This window comes from Gadus macrocephalus, chromosome 3, assembly GCF_031168955.1.
Source record: "Gadus macrocephalus chromosome 3, ASM3116895v1".
In the NCBI taxonomy this organism is placed as follows: Eukaryota; Metazoa; Chordata; class Actinopteri; order Gadiformes; family Gadidae; genus Gadus; species Gadus macrocephalus.
In genome coordinates, this window is record NC_082384.1 from 15,903,548 (window position 1) to 15,925,802 (window position 22,255).

General features: G+C 43.9%; 1 protein-coding gene across 11 annotated transcripts in view; it reads right to left on the bottom strand.

Annotated features, from left to right (window-relative positions):
- Positions 1–22,255, bottom strand: part of inpp4b (inositol polyphosphate-4-phosphatase type II B) — a 134,144-nt gene that overhangs the window by 9,952 nt on the left and 101,937 nt on the right. For all 11 annotated transcript variants that reach the window (XM_060047615.1, XM_060047614.1, XM_060047616.1 and 8 more), the window contains 9 exons: positions 17,837–18,020; positions 12,634–13,011; positions 12,128–12,266; positions 9,954–10,126; positions 8,685–8,808; positions 7,776–7,902; positions 1,343–1,483; positions 895–992; positions 57–169 (listed from right to left, as the gene is read on the bottom strand). In XM_060047615.1, coding sequence (XP_059903598.1) covers positions 57–169; positions 895–992; positions 1,343–1,483; positions 7,776–7,902; positions 8,685–8,808; positions 9,954–10,126; positions 12,128–12,266; positions 12,634–13,011; positions 17,837–18,020 — 1,477 coding nt within the window. The remainder of the gene's footprint in view (positions 1–56; positions 170–894; positions 993–1,342; positions 1,484–7,775; positions 7,903–8,684; positions 8,809–9,953; positions 10,127–12,127; positions 12,267–12,633; positions 13,012–17,836; positions 18,021–22,255) is intronic.

Here is a 22,255-nt window from a genome sequence, read left to right on the forward strand (position 1 = left end):
CGAGGCATGCAGCTTGGAGGTCAAATCAAGTGGCCTGCTTGATTGGTGTGTAGTACCGTGCCGGCGAGCCATAGTATTTCCACATTCTTCCTCTTCTTCATCACTACATTCTGTCGCAGCGATTCAAGTAACTCCTTTACATCAGAGTGTGTCTGAAAACACGGTAGACCTGTGACAGAAGATCACATTCAGTTAATCACACAGTACACACAGTATGTATACAAAGTGTATAGCGGCCTGAACGTTAAACATTAATCCAAGGTTATTGACACACCCCTGAGCGGCACAAATATTACTAGTGACTCTGTGTTGCATTAGAGCTAGGGCTGGGTATTGCCAGGTACCTCACAATTCAATTCACTTAGATTCTTTAGGTCTTGATTTGATTCGATATCGATTTGATTTGATATTGATCCAATTGCTTCGATATCGATTCAATCATACGTGCAGATGACAAAGATACCCAAATATTATTTAGAATGAACCATTTCAAGATGAATTAACCATTTCATTGTGCTTTAACTAGCAAAAAGGGAAATCACCATTGTATAGTATTGTCCCTGACAATGACTGAGTATGCTTTTGTTTTTTTATGGAAATAATCTATTTAATTTTTTTTCGGATTAAACTAAATTGCAGTGCATTGATTAATCAATATTTTTACCCAGCCCTAATTAGAGCCACTGTTTAATATTTAGTACATAAACAATAATACAATTGCAGGGATTTTAATTAGTTACTCTGTTCCTATACTTATATATATATTATCTCAAAAATTTCTTGCTATGACACATTCTCTAATACCAATGTGTGGTAGGGGTTTTATAAAATTAAGTGTCTTTTGTTTTTTGGTGTTTTTGTGCTATAGGTTTCAAAGCAAAAATGTGGACTTACATTCTACTGGTAATTTCTCACTTAACGATTTGTAATAAACTTCTAAAATGTCAAAGTTCCTCTGGTTTATTCTCTCTTGGAGGGAGATGTCTCCAAACCTGCAAAGAGAATCAAGGGTCACGTAAAGGCCATCCATGCAAAAAGCATTTCATCATCCATCATCCTGAAAGTCATTGAAAGGAAGTAAAGTTAAACGTGTAAAGCTTGCAATAAAAAACCTACTTCCATAATACCTGGCTCTAGGCTTCCTTAGGTGCCAACTAATACTACTGAAGTATAAAACCACTTTACATCCCCAGGGATGATTAAAGTATCCCTCCAGCCACCTGTCCGTCTATCCATCCAGATATAATACATGTATGACAGTGTGGTTATGGAACTATATATACAACTTTAATGGGGACTTTTTAGCCATGAGAAACCTGTAGAAATGTCCATGTTAAAGTACCTCTCAGCTAGAGTTTGTTGTTCATTAATTCCCACATTAAACAGAACTGGGAAAACTCTTAGAGGCCGGCCGTCCTTGATTTCCTCAGGCAGACTGTGGAAAGCCACCCGGGGTAATGGGACTTCTACAGTGTAGTGGTCTCTGAAAAGAGAAAGAGACAGGGAGAGGCCAAGAGAGTTACACAGCAGAAGGATTGGAAAAGAGAGATAGGAGAAGTAAGGTCATATGTGTCAAGATGTTGTACAACCGGATACATTTGGGAATGTGATGCTTCAATTGCAAAGCCTTGAAAGAACAAGGGAGGCAAGTTTAAACAGAGTTGCCAACCCTCACTCACTGAGCGTGAGACTACTACAATCATCCGACCATGTTCACACGCTCTCACGCAACACCCCTGTATGTCCCTCAAAAGAATGCACTATTTGGCCGCCAACTTAAAGCCAGCTTTGAAAACATTGTAAGTTTGAAATACTTTGTGACAGGTGGTGGGACTCTACTACTACTAGGGACTGGGCATAGGGAGATACTGGAAGATTCCTGAACAGCCACCCCATTAAAGGCCCAACCGGCCGGTGGACTATATTATATGTTATTGATTTTTTAGCAGCAGATCCTCATATGTAACTGCTCAGCACCAGGCTCATTTAGAAGTCTAAAGACAGCCTAGTCCTGCAATGCAGAGCGTGTGGAGCTTGGCCAGCCACCACGCTGTAGTAGGGACGGCACGCAGAGGTCATGGGAGTTTAGGCCCTCCCTAGGGTTCCCACAGTCACTCTGCAAGTAAGCGTAACATAGAGGGTTCACGTCAATTGCCTTTAATCGTCATAAGATATGGGAAGCTGACAGTTGCCTAAATAGATAAGGGCGCTATAATTTTTATGGACCCCGCTAATTCCACCCAATAAAAAAACGAATTAATTATATTATTATTTAAATTGAAGCCAATTTGAAACAATGATTCAAATTCCAAAGATAATTCTAAATCTATGATGATATAATAATATATCATATATTGACAACTACTAAAGTTTATGATGTCATTTTTATGGCACTTGCCATAAAGGTCAGATCTGGGTCCAACAATTCCCAGAGCCGACCTCTCGTGATCAACAACTGTTTTATTTCTATGTACATTTTTATGGTTGGGGTAAGGATGAGTGATTATGAAACTGGGGAATGTTTTTGTTTTTCTCCTGGATAATAAACAATTTGCAGGTGTGGTCTCGATTTGTCCTTGGCTGGCTGGCTACTTGATTTGATAATGGTCTTTCCTGGAGAATATGAGGAAGCTATCAGGGCTTTAATGCCATCAGAATGTTGGAGGAAAACACATGACACATGATGAGGCTTAACGTCTGTGGATGAGGGCTGGTTACTCAGTAGAGAGATGGATAATTTCCCACACTATGAAAGGAGCTTGATCCAATGAGCCGCAGGTATATTATATAAAATAATATAAATAAATAGCCGTTATAAATAGAATGTATTATTATCATAATTGGGTGTCAAGCAACGAAGTTGCGAGACAACCTATTGTTTTTATATGAATTCCTATTATTATTATTATTATTATTATTTACCTGCCATGGGAGTCTATGGTAGCCTGGTTCTACCAGACTCTCGTACTTCACTTCATTTCATTTCATTTGTACAGAGAGTCTGGACCTAATCAATTGACAAACGTTAACTCACTTGAAGGCGGGTGTCTGTTGAAGTTTAAAATGATTGGATCTGCCCAGTGCCACTCTGGATCTGCCATAACCAATCGCTAACGTTTGGTTGTGACGTATGTCATGCGCCGGGAATCACGCGCAGGTTGTACACAAACCAAACACCTTGCGCGTCTGCACGAAAATGTCCGTCAACGACAGCTGCAGAAAAATTGCACATTGTAAATCAACTACCGACCTACAACAACTCAAACTGGCGCACGACTTTATCGTCATTGTTCTCAGACACGCCCTCTGTTCGCTGATTGGGCGCCGCTGTGGCAGTGTCACGTTAAAATTGTACCGGGGGCGAAAATTGTACTGGCCTACGTCATCAGTTGTCCGTTGCCAGGCAACGGACAACAGATTACGTAAGGGGTTGTCCATTGCCAGGCAGGTTTCAATCGCGCTCATGTTGCCGAAGACGAAATAATATAATACAGATAACTGATCGCAAGATAACACTTGTTTTTACTTTATATTTGTATTGCATTTAATTGTTTAATCGAATTTACCTAGTAAACTGAGTGTTTAATGTGTATCAAATATGTGAGCGTTTAAATATGGTCGCTAGTGTTTACATGTGGTCGATAGTGTTTAAATGTGGTCGATAGTGTGTAAATGTGGGCGAGAGTGTTTAAATGTGGTCGATAGTGTTTAAATGTGGTCGATAGGGTTTACATGTTTAAATGTGGTCGATAGTGTTTAATTGTGGTCGATAGTGTTTAATTGTGGTCGATAGGGTTTACATGTTTAAATGTAGTCGATAGTGTTTATATATGGTCGATAGGGTTTACATGTGGTCGATAGGGTTTACATGTGGTCCATAGTGTTTAAATGTGGTCCATAGTGTTTAAATGTGGGCGATAGTGTTTAAATGGGCGATAGTGTTTAAATGTGGTCGATAGGGTTTACGTGTGGTCCATAGTGTTTAAATGTGGGTGATAGTGTTTAAATGTGGGCGATAGTGTTTACATGTGGTCGATAGGGTTTACATGTGGTCCATAGTGTTTAAATATGGTCGATAGTGTTTAAATGTGGTCGATAGTGTTTACATGTGGTCGATATTGTTTAAATGTGATCGATAGTGTTTAAATATGGTCGATAGTGTTTAAATGTTCTTTTCCCTCACTCTCCACCTCATCCCTAACTCTCCACCTCAAGCTGGTGTGTAGTGAGCGTTCTGGCACCGATTGGCTGCCGTGCATCACCCAAGTGGGTGCTACATATTGGTTGTGGTTAGTGAGGTCCCCACTTCACTTTAGGCGTCTTTGAGTGTTATTAATTATTATTATTCTTCATGTTTAACCTCTGTTTTCCTTTTATTCCTAGTCTGTTTTACATAGTTTTGAATGATGACTATATGCTCTGTAAGGTGACCTTGGGTGTCTTGAAAGGCGCCTCTAAATTAAATGTATTATTATTATTATTATTATCATAGTCTAGCTAGCTTGTGTTAATTTAATTTCCTTAATTAAATTTAGAGAATAGATTATAGGTAATAGATAGATAGATAGATAGATAGATAGATAGATAGATAGATAGATAGATAGATAGATAGATAGATAGATAGATAGATAGATAGATAGATAGATAGATAGATAGATAGATAGATCGATAGATGGGTAGATAGGTGAGCAGGCATTTACTAACTGGTAAATGTTTTTTATTATTATTATTCACGTTATCCCCATAACATTTAGCTATAACTGTGTAGGGAAATAGATAAATACAATGCAATACAATACAAATATAAAGTTAGGAACGCTAATAAATGTAATTTGTAAAATAAGTGTTATCTGTCTTGTCGCGCTCAATGAACGAGTTCGCGAATGTTCAAGAACCTTCCACGTCATTCGACGCGATCGCCCGTTGCCTGGCAACGGGCGATCGCGTCGAATGAACCTGCCTGGCAACAGACGATTGTTGCCAGGCGACGCGATCGTCTGTTGCCAGGCAGGTTTGGAATAGATTACTATGGATGACGTAGGCCGGTACAATTTTCGCCCCCGGTACAATTTTAACGTGAGACAGCCCATAGAACGCCTTGGTGCAAAGTTGTGAAATTTGGCAGACTGGTTCAGGACCCTCCCATTAGCCCATTAAGCTAATTTGAGGTCGCTAGCCCAACAGCTCTAGCGCCACCAACATTGTCAAAGTTCGACATGCATTCATGTTTATAACTTTCGACCCATTCATCCAATATTCACAAACAAGATATCATTGGATTCCTTGGGCCAAGACGAGTTCAACGCACCTTATGTCGTCATTTTGCGCCATGATGGATTTTCCGCCATCTTGGTTTATGTCAAAAACCTTCAAAATGCTACTCCTATCACAAATTTGGTCCAATCATCTCGAAACTTGGCTTGATACAAAACAATGAAATATTGTTCAAATTCAAATCCGTTTGCCCGCTACAGCCAATCAAATTAGACCGCGAAGCCGCCAAACAGGAAGTAAGCAAATATCTCTACAACCTTTTGACATATCATAACCATACTTGGTACGTCATCGCGGAGACACTCAATTAATTTGGTGACCATTGACCTCTAGGGGGCGCTATAATTAACAAAGACGTGTTTTAACCCTTCTCTCGTCACATGAGTATATTTCGAACAAATTTTCTATGTCTGTGCCGTGTTCCGATACCCGTACTATCCGTACTTACTAGCCAAATTTTTAGTACGTAGTACGTTCCAATTCAGATCCGGCGAAAAGAAGTATACTTCAAGGACCCGAATGTCGTACTCAAAACGGGCTAATCGTGAAGTGTGGATCGAAGGACACTTTGCGTACTCAACGGCAGCCATCTTAGTTACGTAGTGGAAGAGGTGGAGCCAGGCTGAGCCAAAGTTGGCGCATTTTCCACATAGCCTGCATTAATAGTCATTTTGTAGTTTTTATAGTTTTTATAGCTTTTTATAGCTGCTAGGCGTAAAGAGTTCACCGTTCAAAGCGGGATGTTTATTGCGGGGGAGGAGCCGCGGCGGCAGTCGTGATCGTAATTTCCGGTTAGTGCACCACGGAGTACTCGATTTGGAACAGCACTCACATCTGAAAAATTATAGTATCCGATAGTACGGATAGTATACTCATGGAAGTACGGGTATTAGAACACGGCACTGGTGATACTGTCAGACGGCCCCATATAGCTCAGAAAATATTTCCCATTTGAACATCAGAAATTGGCGGCCATGTTGAAAGTTGTCAAAATCAACATTTCATATCCACAGGCCACAGATTATGTCCAATCATCATGAAACTTGCCCTATATGATCTTCAGACCAAGCCGAACAAACGTGCTGAGCTGCTTTTTTTAATTCTAAACCATTAGGCCGTCACAGATAATCCAACTTGACTGCAAAGCCTGGCCGCCATGTTGAAAGTTGTCAATATCAACATTACATTTCCACAGGCCACAAATTATGGCCAATCATCATGAAACTTGCCATAATTGATCTTCAGACCAAGCCGAACAAACCTGCCCAACAGCTCTGTCTAATTCAAAACCCTTTGGCCGTGACAGCCAATCAAACTTGACGGCAAAGCCGACTAGCAGGAAGTAAGCCTGTTCTCAGCAACTCTTTAACATATCATAGCCAAACGTGCTACACAGACTCATGACATAATTCTGGGGACAGCCAAACAATTTGGTGACCTTTGACCTCAGGGGGACGTCAAACATCGTCGTTATTACCGATTATCGAGACGGTCGTCATGTAGCTACCTAGCCGATACAGTCAGTCATGTAGCCACCTAGCCGATTACGTCTGCGTACGCGCATAATGCTGTAGTTCATTCCACCAGCTGTCGTTATTACCAATTACGGAGACGGTCGTCATGTATCAACCTAGCCGATTACGTCCGTCCGGCATAATTAGCTCATCGAGTCCCATGATGCTTGACACCCACATTGCTGCATGCAGCTATATTTATTATTATAAATATTATTATTAGATGCATTCTCCCTTTGATTCAAGCTGAATAAATAAATTAAAAGCTCTTTGTTGCCACCTTGTGACATCTGTATACAATTGTAGCTCGATATGTGATTGTATCAAAGGCAGTTTGAAATCATCACCTGAAACATTTTAAGCGTTTTGATTGGTTGCTGCATGAAAATAGTTTCAAAGAGTTCGAGTGACTGTCGCTCCTCAGGTTCAAACACGTTTCTAATGCATCGCAGAGGTCTTTAAACCATGCAACCCAATTCAACTGCAGACCCAAATGGGTACAGCTTGTCCGACTTAGGTGTGTGAGCCAACTTATGTATGTGGCTCCCACATTAGTGTTATGGTTAGGTTAAGGGGTCAAAGGTTAGGCTAATGGTATGTGTTTTTGTTAGGGATCGGGTTAATGTTAGGGTTATGGTTAGGTTGACGGGATACGGTTGGGGGTTGGCTAGGGTTATGGTTAGGGAGAACAAATGGGGCTTAAGGTAAAGATCGCCAGGGGCATGAATAGGCCAAGCTCTACCCTTGGCTCTGCGGTGAGCAACCTCTTACTCAATTGCAACTTACCACCAACTTATGTTGCTTGAAAGACTCACTGTGTAATGCCATCCTAGGTGCTGATTCCTGTTAGTTATACAAACCGCGTCCAAGCACTATCCTAGTTTTACACATAATGTACAGTTTCTCTTTCTGCGTAGTGTACAGTGGGAGTGATCCTCCCACTCAGGAAGAGGACACTGCTGGGCCCCAGAGCCCGCCCATCCTCACCGCCGGCCGCAGATGGAAGGCTGGCGGTCACTGAGGTTGTCCGTCTTGGCCTCTGTGATCTTGAAGGACACTCTGTGCAGATCCGAGATCCCGATCTCCATGTCTTCCAGCATGCCGATCTCCTCACCTTCACAACACAGCACAGAGCAGCGGCGTGTCAGAGCTCGCTGAGACGCTCACCCAGAGACTCTGACTGACTGGATCACGATGCCTACAGTATTGGCTGTTGTACATGTTTATCTGCCTTATTGATTGCCTTTGTACTGATGTCTCAGATATGATCACTCCTCGGGTTCAATTCCCACCGATGGTCCTATCTTACATTTCATTCCTTCCCTATTTCAAACCACTCTCTAAAACAAATAATACATCCTAAAATCTGCATGTAAGAAAAGAAATTGCAATTAATCTGAAAATCTGTAATTACAAAGAGAGAGGGATGACCCATGACCTCTTGCTTCAAAAATGCCCTGCTTTTTGTCACTGTGGGAACAGCCAAAGCTAAACCTTCAGGGAAATCCTTTTGAACATGTAGTATAAAAATAACTCTTAATAAGTAGTAGTTTTAGGGACAGTGCAAAGCGCAGGCGGGTTACTCACTGTAGGTGCTAAGGTCCCCAGGCAGGCTTTGGTACTCACTGTATGTGCTAAGGGCCCCAGGCAGGCTTTGGTACTCACTGTATGTGCTAAGGGCCCCAGGCAGGCTGTGGTACTCACTGTAGGTGCTTAGGGCCTCAGGAGGGCTGTGGTACTCACTGTATGTGCTAAGGGCCCCAGGCGGGCTGTGGTACTCACTGTAGGTGCTAGGGCCCCAGGCGGGCTCTGGTACTCACTGTAGGTGCTAGGGCCCCAGGCGGGCTCTGGTACTCACTGTAGGTGCTAGGGCCCCAGGTGGGCTCTGGTACTCACTGTAGGTGCTCAGCAGGCTCTCAAACTGGGCCAGCACCCCCACCAGATGGAGCTGCTTCAGGAAGCCCTCGTCCTGCATGCCAGCAGACAGCCGCATGACAAACCCACAGGCCAGCGCAGACAACTGTACACACACATAGACACACACACACGCACGCACGTATGCACATAAACACATAGGAACATGCACACACACACACACACACACACACACACACACACACACACACCCACACACAAGCACGCACTTACACACACAGACACACACACATAGGAACATGCACACACACACACACACACACACACACACAGAAACACACACACGCACAACCACAAACACTTACCCGCACACACATATATACACAACACAGATACATACACACATAGACACATGCGCACACACACACACACACACACATACACACACAGACACACACACACACACACACACACACACACACACACACACACACACACACACACACACACACACACACACATTTTGTTAGGAGTGTGACTAATATATAACCAGTAATTGTGCTTCCATTCAAGTATGAACTAGCATTCCCTGCATTAGGCCTTGCCATTACTGCTCTGCCTTCTTGGATTTATTTTGTACATGTGCAACTTCAGAAACAAAGTCTTCAGACATCTGTACAACTTTGGAAACACTGCAGTGCCTGGAGGGGGAAACCGAAAATAATCCATGTGGACATTAGGGAGCCTGTGTGTGGAAGTCGTAACACAACCAACCTTATTATTAATGTTAGCTATAAATCTGGAGGAGAAAGCCCTGCCAAAGCACCTCTGGCTTGTAAGTAGGAGTAGGGGTAGGCTGGGGGTCAAGTCTGACAGCTGGCCAGACAGGAGAGCGTAAAGTCGACCGACAGCCAGCGCTAAGCGGGATTTGTCGCAGCCATGATTCAGGACAAGGAATGCCGAAACAAGAATTTGAGGAGCAGGTGGGAGTCTTGCTGGATCCAACCCAGTGTCATTTGGAGCTGGGAGTTGACCACTGAAAACACAACACTATCCTCCACTTTATATTATTAACGGTGACAGTCCGAAATTTGACTTTTATATCAAAACCATATTTACGTCATTGCATGTATTTTAGATCATAACGGTGTGGGAACTACACGCCCCAACTCTCAGCCCAAAACATGATTTCTAAAATTTCATAGTGTTCGACTTCCATCTGAAACAGTGGGATTACTGGCTCTTTATGTGTTTTTCTTGGTGCCATTTTGGAGAACCTTGGCTACCTACTGCCTGACTGAAGACCACGTCCCTCCTGTGCTGGAGATGCAGGCCTTGGGGCACACTGCAGGCTGTCTCCTGCAGCAGCACGAAGGTCATGGCCCTCTTAGCCCGCTCTACCACGTCCACCACGCACTCCCTCAGCCTGGCCACCGGAGGGCGCATTTGCTCCTTCCAGTCCCCTTCAGGAAATTAAGGAAAAACGAAATCGAAACCTGGTTTCAATATAATATTATTATATATATTTTGGGGGAAATGGTTATTTTAGGGCAAATGTTTTGTTACTTACAAATATAATTTCACTTATTCATGTTTATATAATTCTATGATACTACTACTACTATAACTACCTTTCCTTTCTGGTATTGTTTTATTAATCACAGAACAGACTATACATTGTAACTAAATAGTGACTCAGTTATAGAAAACCAGATGGTAGAGCCAATTAATGTAGCGTCACATCGTGGAGGCACCAGCATGTCCGCAAATGATCACTTGCTGAACCTGCCTGTAGGGGGCAGTGTTAGTCTGGCAAATTATAAAGGCTTCGTGTTACATACTGCTTGTATATGCGGTTTCAACATTCTCAGAAGTTTCACGGGTGGAAAAATTTGACACACACACCCAAGCAGACAGACGCACACATGCAAACACACGCACGCACACACACACACACACACACACACACACACACACACACACACACACACACACACACACACACACACACACACACACACACACACACACACACACACACACACACACTCGCATACGCACACCTACACACGCACAAACACACAGTTAATTGCATTGCCTTGTCAAAGACATCATGTCTTATCTAATTCTGCAAATACCGCCTCTGCATCGGGAAGAAGGGAGGAAGCACAACACTAACTGTCAGCTGTTGCCAGTCCACCTGTCCAAACATCCCCACCCCCACGGTCCTGTCATCAGAAGACATGGCTTCACTAATCTCATCCCCAGAGATAACCCCCCCCGCCACTCATTATTCCCTCCCATGCTTCTGCTCAGACCTCCAGATGAGTGATTGCCCCCGCTGACCTGTGCTGCGTGTTCACAGCCCGGCCTGGGCGTGGAACGGTCTCAATATGAACGCTTCATGTTCTCTTTAGATGCAGAGCAGAGAGCGTGTACTTTGGGCACACGTGTACGGATACGCATGCGCTCGCACAGGGCAAGCTTATTTTTTAATTGCTCTTATTATAGTGCACCCTCTCCCAACTCTCTGTCTCTTCATCTCTCTCTCTCTCTCTGCGGCCCTTGGTGGCCTGGATGAACTGATGCTGCTGCATCATGTGCCTTCTGCCTCTCTTTCCGATCTCTCTCTCTGGTGCTAAACAAATGTAGCTCTATCATGTGTCCCTCCATCCCAGCTCTGTCTTTTTCTCTGCCTCGCTCGCTGGTAATAAACTAACGTGGATCTTTCATGTGTCCCTCTCTGTCAGCTCTCTCTATCTCTCACCGCTCTCTCTCAGACCTCCCTCTATGTCTCTCTGCCTCTCTCCCAACTCACTCTCCGGTAATAAACTAATGTTGCTCTATCATGTGTCCCTCTTTCCCAGCTCTATCACTCTCTATATCTCTCTCTCTCGCCTTCTCTCCCTCTGTGTCTCTTTCTCTCTCTGGTAATAAGCTAATGCAGCTCCCTCGTGTGCCAGTTGGCAGCGCTCCCTGGCTGGTCAGTGGTCTGAGTTCAGGCTGGAGGAGGGGGGGTCTCAATGGGAAGCGGTGGGGGATCGCCCACCCTGGCCAGTCACTAATGAAAGGCACTGCAATATGTATTCCTGTCTTCCAGGGAGGGCGGGATGTCTGGGAAAAACACCCGGTCAACATCCACCAACGTCAATTGGCCTTTATTATATGTTAACAGTGTGGCTGATTGATTGCTCTGGATTCGGCTTTGCCGCCAGAACATTATGAGCTAGAATTGATTATTAAGAGTAGATTCCTTAAGGAAAAGCGGCCAATACAAAGCCAGTTCCATCCAGTATGTAACTGACCACCGCGGCCGTATTGCAGGGTTGCTTCTGGCTACTGTCGTACAATACAGCCATATGGTGCACAAAAAAGTCGGACCTTCCACTGAATCCATTCTGCTAGCCCTTTCCAACAACATCGACAACATCCAGCATTTCTTTTCAGGGTGCATGTTATTTTACCAGGATTGTGGGAGGTGATGACATCAGCGAGCTGCTGGTCAGGGATTGGCTCCCGGTTGTTGTTGTCTTGCTCCTGGAGTTTATCTACCATGGCGATCACACAGTTGAGACTTTTGGCAACGTTGGCCCAAACTCTGTCCTGCAAGAGCACAAGAGACAGAGTGAGTTGGAAATCAGCCCGAAGGGAATCAGCCCAAATGACCATTTGACAATCTTCTCTTGCTCTCTTTTCATCCATCTCTGGCAGTTTTTTGTCACATTTCTACGTGTGAGGCGAATGACAGCGATATATTTATACACCACAGATTTACAAAAGACAAACAGAAAAGTAACTTTTCCTTCTAAATGTTGGTGTTCAACCCACTTTTAAGCAGAACATATTCAAAAGTTTCCTTCCTCCATAAAGGTAATAACTCACAGCAAATCAGAGTGACCATATCCACAACACAAAAAAGGCTAACAAGTGGGCAGATGACATCACAGAAGCAGCAACCAATCCCACTTGCCCACTCCTCCTCGTCGTATTCGTTGTGGTGCGGTATGGAGTCCTGCTTCTTCGGCCCCCCCCCGCCCTCTCCATCCTCCACCCCCCTCAGCTCCGTCACGTTGTTGTTGCACACCACGGGGCTCTCCGCGCTGGCCGGCCCGATCACCACCGAGGGGCTGTGGCCTGGGAGCTGCTTCTTCGGGGCCGGGCTGCCGGCGCTGGGGCTAGAGTCCTGGCTGGGGTGGTGGTGCTGGTGCTGCTGGTGGTGGTGGTGTTGGCCTGCCTGCGCGTGGCCCTTACCCGGGGTCTGAGACACGAAGCCTGGCCGTGCGGCGTGCAGTGCCAGCAGGGCACTCTTGACCATCTCATCGTTCAGGGCGTGGACGAATTGCTCCGTCTGAGCGGTGACGAGAGTGGGGTGATGAAGCAGGGAGAGGGAGAGAAAGAGGAGGGTGAGGGATGCGGGAGTCATGCATTGCTTTCAGAGATTTTACGGTGCAGCACTTATGAACAGCACACCCGCGCTGGTTCAGGCGGGGAGCAAGAGAGAGATAGAGCTGGATGGAGACAGAGAGAGAAAGGCAGAGAGCAAAGGAAGATGGAGAGAGCGAGGAGGAAAGAGCCAGACGCTGAGATGCTCCCGACTCACAAAAGAAGAATGACAACAAAAAAAGAGCTCTGCGTTTCAGGAACGGAGCGCACCCCACTCAGCTACTGCACGCCGGAGTGCACGGCAAAAATAATAATGAAAACCGCGGCAAACAACAAACAATTCAATTACTTCTCGGAGATTCCTGGCTCTCCTGCGAGGGGAGCGCCTCCTTTGATGTGAGGTTGGTGGGCCGTGGTAGGCTGATGATGAGCTGTAGAGCGGCATCATGCCCGCCACCGCTGCCGCCAGTGTAGAGGCATAAACAGCGCAGAGCTCTCAGTGCTAATTGAGTTAGCACTGGCAACCGGCAATTATATTACGACAGGGAACTAGAGTACACGAGACATTTCAGCTTTCCAGCGATAAAAATAAGGCTTACAGAAGTAATGTCAATTCCCTATTTATTCCCATAGCCATCCATGCTCTTTGCATTGTGTATCGCTGGAACGTAGCGGCTTGCTAGGAGTGTGACAAATAAGAGGGAAATACTTGAATAGTGCCTAAGAGCAGAATTGGGAGAGGTTTCATGAAATATGTTTGACAAAGTACAAGTTCATTCAGTCCCTGTAGGGTCTATCACCTCCTGTCCATAGTCCTTGCCTTTGTTTGAAATGTGTAATGTTTAATTATCCAAATAAGGTATGACAGTATTAGCAAATATGGAAAAGGGGGAACTGGTTCATTTCATTTCCTAACTTGCCACATAGGATATTGTCAATGTGTGTCAATCCAGTTCAATTCTGTGCTGCGGACATTAATTATATAGTTTCCATATTTCCCTTTTCAGATGGAATATCCCTCTCATTTGCAACATGATATACAGAGATATGTATCGTTTAGGAATGAGAGAGCAAGCCAAGCAATTAACTATGACGGAAACTGGATTTATTCTGTAATCTCCTAAAAGAAGAAGATCAGGAATTGAAAATGTTAATCCATATTCAAATTGGACCCATTTTATCTGGCCATAATGTTAATTTGCAACCGTTGGAGAGAGCATTCATTATTCATTATCTTTCGAGGGATGAGTGAACAAAATGCTGGCACGCTGGGTTCAGTCATACTTGGTTACATCGTATAACCACATTTTTAACCGTGGGGTCAGAAAACCAATGTGTTCGTAAGAATCTGTATTCTCTGAAAGTTTCGGGTCTACAGTAATGCAGCGATTAAGAACATCAATCTATGGAATCTAGTTCTTGTTGCCGTTATTCATGAAAAGAGTAACTATACAGTATCTTCTATTATTTAAATCAAGCTCAGTGTTTAGCGAAGACTGGGGAGTTTGGAAGATTATTATTTTTTTTGTATTTCTTATAATGATGGGCCTATTTCAACGAATGGTTCCTCATGAGCTTAGCCCATCTACACTTTATTCCTGGAAAAAATGGGCATGCTGGAAGAGCTTTGACTTGCAGATTGTTAAAACCAATGTTAATCCCGCTGGTTCTAGTGTTGTTCCTCTCTTGTTTTTTGATACATGTTGTTTACACTTTATAGACAATAGAAATCAATCAACCTTCTACCAAGATCTCAAAGAAACCCTGGTGGCATATTCTGTTTGCTTCCTTTTCTCCATTTTTGATTGAATCAATGTCATAAAAGTTACTATCTAATTTTTCCTTTCATAGAAGAGTCAAACAGGAACACACACACACACACACACACACACACACACACACACACACACACACACACACACACACACACACACACACACACACACACACACACACACCATTTAAATGCCGTTCTTTAACACAACAAAATGCCAATTGAGACAGCTCTGACAGAATGCCTTGAATGAAGTCGAGAAGTAAATATAAACTAAGCATGTACCGTAATTAACTTGAGCTCAATTTTTAGTATGTTGCATATCAATACCTTCACACATACCAGCACAATTCCAGTGGCATTTTGATTTAACCTTATGGGGACATGGGACAGCTTTAACTATGATACCTCCATTTAATTTCTCCTCCTGATTATGACCACATCCCTCCTGTATGGAGAGAGGTGGGTGAGTAAAAGATCCCTCTATATGTACGGCATGTTATACACATGTCTACATCTCTATATCGTGTATATGTTTCTGAGGCAGTAAGAGATTGACGTTTTTTCTTACAAGGGTCCTTCAACACCGTGTGGGGGGGGGGGGGGCCACTGTCACCTGTACTGTTGGGTGAGTCGCTGTTGTGGGCCACGGTGCCGTTGATGATGGGGGAGTTGCTGTGTGTGTGTTTGTGTGTGTGTGCGTTTGTGTGTGTGTGTGTGTTTGTGTGTGTGTGTGTGTGTGTGTGTTTGCGAGTGTATGTATACAGATATAAATCAGAGGAGCAAACAGTTGATTCAAGAGTTGTGACAGTGAACAGTTGATTTGGTGTGGGACATTTTAGAGGGTACATCTTTTAACACACACACACAAACACACACACAAACACACACACACAAACATGCACCCATGCCTAGACATACACACACACTCACACACATGTGCGTTTGCACACACACACACACACACACACACACACAAACATAAACACACACACACACTCACACATACACCCTCACACACACAAACAGTTTACACTCAGCTTGATGTGCACAATTGCTTATCTCCACCTTTATCAACCACCCACTGTGTCCCTCAGACACACACACACACACACACACACACACACACACACACACACACACACACACACACACACACACACACACACACACACACACACACACACACACACACACACAGGCACAGGCACATGCCCACGTGCACAGCGGGAGATTTTAATCAGAGCGAGCGGCTACTTGTGCTGACCAGGCCAGGGGTTCAGTGGGCCTCGGGGTGCCCGTCTAATCAAGGACGGGGGGGAAGTGGTGACAGTGAGGATGTACCAATTAAACAGCCTGATTGGGCTGTTACTCCGCTGTGGCAAAAACAATCTCTCTCCCTCAACAGATTGCAATCTGACAGCGGCAGATGTAATTCATTAATTATACTGATAAAAAAAAAACACACACACACACACACACACACAGCACTCTACCACACACCCGGCCAACTCCGTAAACCGCCACCTCGCTATTTATTATCCTCGGTTTGTTTGTTATTTAAATTTTTTTACGAGGCGTTATGGATATGCCGCTATGCTTCTGTCTGGAAGGGTATAACTGTCACAGGACATTACTTGACCAGAAGGTTTATTGTGAACAGATCCTGGGCCCGGCATGGATTTGTGTACACATTAAAACAGGTTTATATGCCTAGCCCACCCTCTTACTGGATACACGGGGGTCACCTACTGTCCTCTTACTGTTGCCGTTCAACGTTTCCAACACCAATGAGATGGTAGAGCAGCTACAGCGGTGAGGCAGTATGCTGGGCGAACGTATTGTTTCCAGATGATGTGGATACGGGGAAAACTATTGGCTAATGGTTTAAAGCGGAGCGCCTGAGAATATAATGAAAATGTTTGGAGCAAGATGGGCGTATTGGGTCTAGAATGACGTGTGATGATAAGCCCAGCGGGAGGCCACTGCTTTAAACACAGTCGGAAACTTTGAAAGAAGTAGATGAAGCATTACTACCAGGACAAATATATTGGGAAGTCTGTGAAAAGCACCGCCCCACCTGTCTGTGTTTCAAAAGACCTAGAGAATAATAGTATTTACTGTTTTTCTTCTGTATTTCATTCAGGTGTGAACAGTAGGAAGAAAATCTTAAACACACAAGATGAAATACATCAGCAGCTGCAGCTTTAAAACAGCAAGCAAACAAAGAAAAACATAGATGTTCCTGTCGGTTTTCTTCCATTGCAGATTCTCCTGCGATAATCATTTCTTCGGTTTAATGCTGGGTAATGCTGGACGATTTTTCCTATTTAGAAAACGTGAGACTACACACCTCACAAAAGATTAAGATACACTTAACTGTCGTTGGAGTGTGGAAGCAATCTTTCGATCAAAATAGGGACTTTAGTGCAAACAAATAAGCTATGCTAGCTCTTGTGATCGTTGTTTCGGAAAATTTAAAACTCTACAAGCTGTTTCTCCATTTCGGAAGCCAATTTAGCTTTTGCTGCCACGGCTTCTGTTATGATTACTTGATGAATTGTTGGTATTGCGTTTAGTCTGCGTGGCTCGCAATTGGCTAATGTCTTTCCGACATCAACGACAATCAATGGCCTGTGTCCTCTGCTGTAGTCAGGGTTGCTAAAGGATAACGGATCGTGAATATCTAACAGGTATAATATTTTAATCGGTTGGCCCTGATTGTTAAAAACACTGGCGACATACCCCACAACAAAGGAAAATCCAGACTAACCAAAAAATCCAGACTAACTAAATCAAAAAATCCGGGCTTTGCCGACGAGAGTCAGGTGGGGAAAATTTGTCCTGTAGTATGTACCCATAACTTCTGTATTCCTCTTCGATTTATTTTCCAACAATTTCCAAATTGCTTTGGCAAAATCCCACCGTACAGTGTAATTACTGTACGATACCCTACTGAATTAAAAGGCCATAGAGACCACAGAGGAGCTCCAGCACGGTCCAGCAGGCGACTCACCTTGTCTGCCAGGTTCTTGAGGGCCAGGGTCAGCCCAGGGCGAGAGTGCTCCTGGGCTGCCTGCAGGAGCTGGTCTGCCAGGCTGGAGATGAGGGGCTGGAGCAGGCCCATGGTGGTCAGCACCTCCTGGGCCTTGGCCGTGTGCTCCGGAGAGTAGTAGATACACTGATAAGCTGTGCTGAAGCTGGAGCGGGGGGGGGGGGGAAGAAGAGAGAGAGAGAGAGAGAGAGAGAGAGAGAGAGAGAGAGAGAGAGAGAGAGAGAGAGAGAGAGAGAGAGAGAGAGAGAGAGAGAGAGAGAGAGAGAGACAGACAGACAGACAGACAGACAGACAGACAGACAGACAGACAGACAGACAGAGAGACAGACAGACAGACAGACAGACAGACAGACAGACAGACAGACAGACAGACAGACAGACAGACAGACAGACAGACAGAGAGAAAATCCAATTACATTAAGTGAGTATACACCAATCAGGGGAAGTCCCTGAAAGTAAACAACTTGCCATTACTGTGGTGGCTTCGGCCTACAATACGCAGACGTTTGAATAAAAGTTGTCCTAGGAGTTTTACTATTTTCTACTTTTACCTTTAATTACTATGCATCGTTACTTTTGACAATGGCGTCGTTTCTCATTTCTAAGCTGCTCTCACAATAGTTGCAAACTTCAATTTTGGAATAAAACTGAATGCGAGGAATGGTAGAGTCTTTTTTGATCAGGGTTGAATTGTTGGGGGTCCAAGTAAAATCATCTGAGATTTGGGCATCTAAGAACAGTATCTGGCGACACGCTCAACCTCCGTCCCGTTGATAACGATGGAGGTGAGTGAGCTGCTTTGGTCATTGGTCACTTCTTTGGAGAAGTTCAGGTAGTATTGTTGAGTTATGTGGTATTTGCTATTCATCCTCATTGTTCATCCATCACTCTCGAGGAGTGTGAAATACGTTTCCAGGATGGTAAACCAAAGAGAGAAGAACCAACACCCAGTGTTGCATATGGGATATGAACACAATATAACTATGATTAAATTTTTTCTGGAGTAACCATAGCTGTTATTCATTTTCTCCATACATTTTAAAATCATATTTTAAATTAATTAAGAGATTATAATTAAAATACCCTCAGAATTGTCAGTTTCATATGATTGTTTTTGGTTTAAATTTGTTTCTTCCTCTTTTTGTGTCTTTCATCAGGGTAATAGTGTTATCATCAAGCATTATGCATCATAGCCTATGCTTAAATATTTGGACAAAGGCCAAAGAACTGTAGGAAAACAATCACACTCTTCCAGCAGTTAGACGTTGCTGTAAACAACTCTGTGAGCATAACATTACAGAAAGTTGACGCTTGGCAAAAAATGAAGTCATATAATCCCTGGTAGGTTAAAAAATGTTAATGACATTGTAAGTATTTGTGCATCTCAGTTAGAACTTGCTATCTCAGTTAATTCAGAAGGAAACGGAGGAAGGAGAAGCATCTGAAATGGATGAAGGTGAAGACATAGATGAACAATGATGATGTTCTCCAAAAGTTCTTTGCAGAAAAGCTATGCACATTACTCCAAAATCCTTATTGTTGCATAGAATTTTCCATTGAAGATATGATCATTCTTGGAAAGCGCATGAAGCGCGAGTAAATTATGTTAAACAAGGCCACCTTTTCAAAGCTTTGTTCAACATGAGGCGGAAAAAGTTAATGGTTATTGTGAGAATGCTAAATAGCAGTGATGTAAATGTTTGTATACAATGTATACAGGCTAGGGGTTTTGCACTCATTTTATTTTAAAAAGTCTAGATGCACTAGAACTAAGGTTGTCAAACCATTATGTCTGCTACATATTAATGTAGAATGCCATTGTGCTAAAAGTTCATTTGTCATTTCAGTACCTCCCTAGTGAACTCACCATCTCCCTTCATTAAATGAATTAAGAACTTTAAGGTGACCCTCATTAAAAAAAAAGAGAACTATTTGATTCCACAACCGCTCTTTACCCTAGGTGCTATTCTCGTAGCTAATACTTCATGCTATTGTCAGCAGGCCTCAGCAGACACTGAGTCACTAAAACTTGTCACCGCGGTAATGCCGGCTGACGCAAGATGGGTTAACAGACAAAACGGCCCCAGATTCGTGGAGACAGTATATTTTTAGATTATGTAGTATGGATAGTATGTAGTGTATTTATACACGACACAGACATGGTAAATTTAGGTATTACACAGTACAGTAAGATAACATATAGTCGATTTTGAAAGGATGCAGTATATTTGCAGAGGATGTTGTATATTTAGAGCATATACCGTATATTTAGAGTCTTATTTAGAGTACTGTAGGGATTTAATGAGTAATGTATTCCTCATGGGCTTAGCCGATGCTTAACGTGTGGACATTTCCATGGATACAAAAATCCCAGTAAGAGAAACACTCATAATAAGCACATCCATGGCTCAATGCACTTATGTTTTATGTTCATGTGGTTGTTTGACCGAAGATACCATGCGCCTGTTGCAGTGGTCGGCCGCTCTGTGTATTTAACGAATAAAGCCTTCGACCGTGGAGCTCGAACCAGCACGTTTCAAGACTCTCGAGTCGAGTCACCCCGCACTGGATGAATAATGAATCTCGTGTTTATTTGAAGGGACCCATTTGATCGGAGAAGGTCACACCTTTGGCAGTTCATGGTCTCAGGGCAAAAAAAATAATATTATAATATCACTCAAATCGAATACCCCCCTCCCTGGGCCGCGCTGAAGCTTGGTGTGACTTTGGATGAGTTTTGTGCTGACTTCACTGTAAGCGTGAAGCGCGGGGTGCGACTGCGGAGGCTTGCGAGCCTCCCAGCTAGTCTGGAGTCAGCGCTGTGTGAACCTCTATGTAGGCCAGAGCCCAGAGCCTGGTCCTCAGGCACAAGGCACTAGACAAGAACAGACAGGCATGGAGAGGAGGGGAAAACAGATAGGGCCGGATATAGATAGTTACGATAGTTATTTCATTCTAGGCAAAGATAGTTGTAGACAGACGGATGCAGAGTTATAGATAGAGTTACAGATAGGCAGATATATGGGGAGATGTAGCGTGTGCCAACTATGAAGATTTGAATCAGAGAGAGCGGGAGAGACTGAGTGAGGCAGACTGAGAGAGAGAGAGAGAGAGAGAGAGAGAGAGAGAGAGAGAGAGACAGACAGACAGACAGACAGACAGACAGACAGACATAAAGGGAGAGAGGGAGGAAGGACAATGTGTCGAGGGAGGGAAGACAGATATAGACAGAGAGAAATTTACGAGAGAGTGAGGCAGAAAGACCCATCATATGTTCTGAGATCCTGCTGATATGTGGACCTTACAGAGAAGTGCGCTGGGCTCAAGCGTGTCTCAGGCTGGCTGGGATCTCCAAGCCCTGGCTTCGTCCTCACAGCTAATAAGCTCTCTGGAGAAACGACCACCAGTTAGTCTGGACAGACAATCAAAAGGCATGTGACACAGGAAGCACACACAATGTATAAACACCTGGCACAAAAGTTTCACATAAGAACTGAAGAGAGCCCCGTACAGAATCCATCGGAGAATAACTCATTGTTGCATGTCGCGGAGGACTAAAGATTTCTCTTTGTGTGCTACAAACAGAATGTTGGAAAACTACAGGAAAAGTTAGAGGAGGAGAACTAGTGCCTCAGTGGCTTAGATTCAATAACGGCCCTGTTCGCTCATAAGTACAAATCCAATCCAATTAGGGCCGCCTATGCGGGCAATAGGGAAGGTTTGGGAGCTGCCACCTGATGCCTGGACAGAACTGAACCCGCCCCCAAGAGCCGGCAAAGACAAGGGCCTTTATTTACCCCCCGGGCTGGGCTATCAATACAACATCTCCCTAACAAGATGGTAAAACACAAAGGGCAAATGATTGACCTTGATCCATTGCAGTTCGACGTCATCGGTTCTACTGGTGAACTGAGGGTTACGTTGTTTTTAAGCCCAAAAAGAGGGGAAATACTTGCAGTAGGATTCAACTATTCGGAGAAGATGTAGTTCCAAGAAAAGAGGAAAGGTATACACATCCAGCAGATGCAAATGTATTGCAGGTTGAATGGTAGCCCTAGCACTACTATGGTTTGTATTTGTGGGCTAAGACTTCTAAAAAGGAGGGGGGCCTGTTATCCACGTAGCTTCGACCCATTTGTTTCTTTCTTAACACCGTCATTGTGTAGGAGGGTTAAAATGTGCGATGTTGTATATGAAATGCATCACCCACAGTGGGGTTATACTATAAGTGTCCGAGGAGCTTAACCCTCTCTCAGGCACTCCACCAACATCCATCGATGGCCAGATGGAGCTCCACACACAGTATGGGTTATATATGTGTGTCCGAGAAGCTTAACTCTTTCTTGGACGCGGGTATCAACATAAACCGCTGGCAAGACG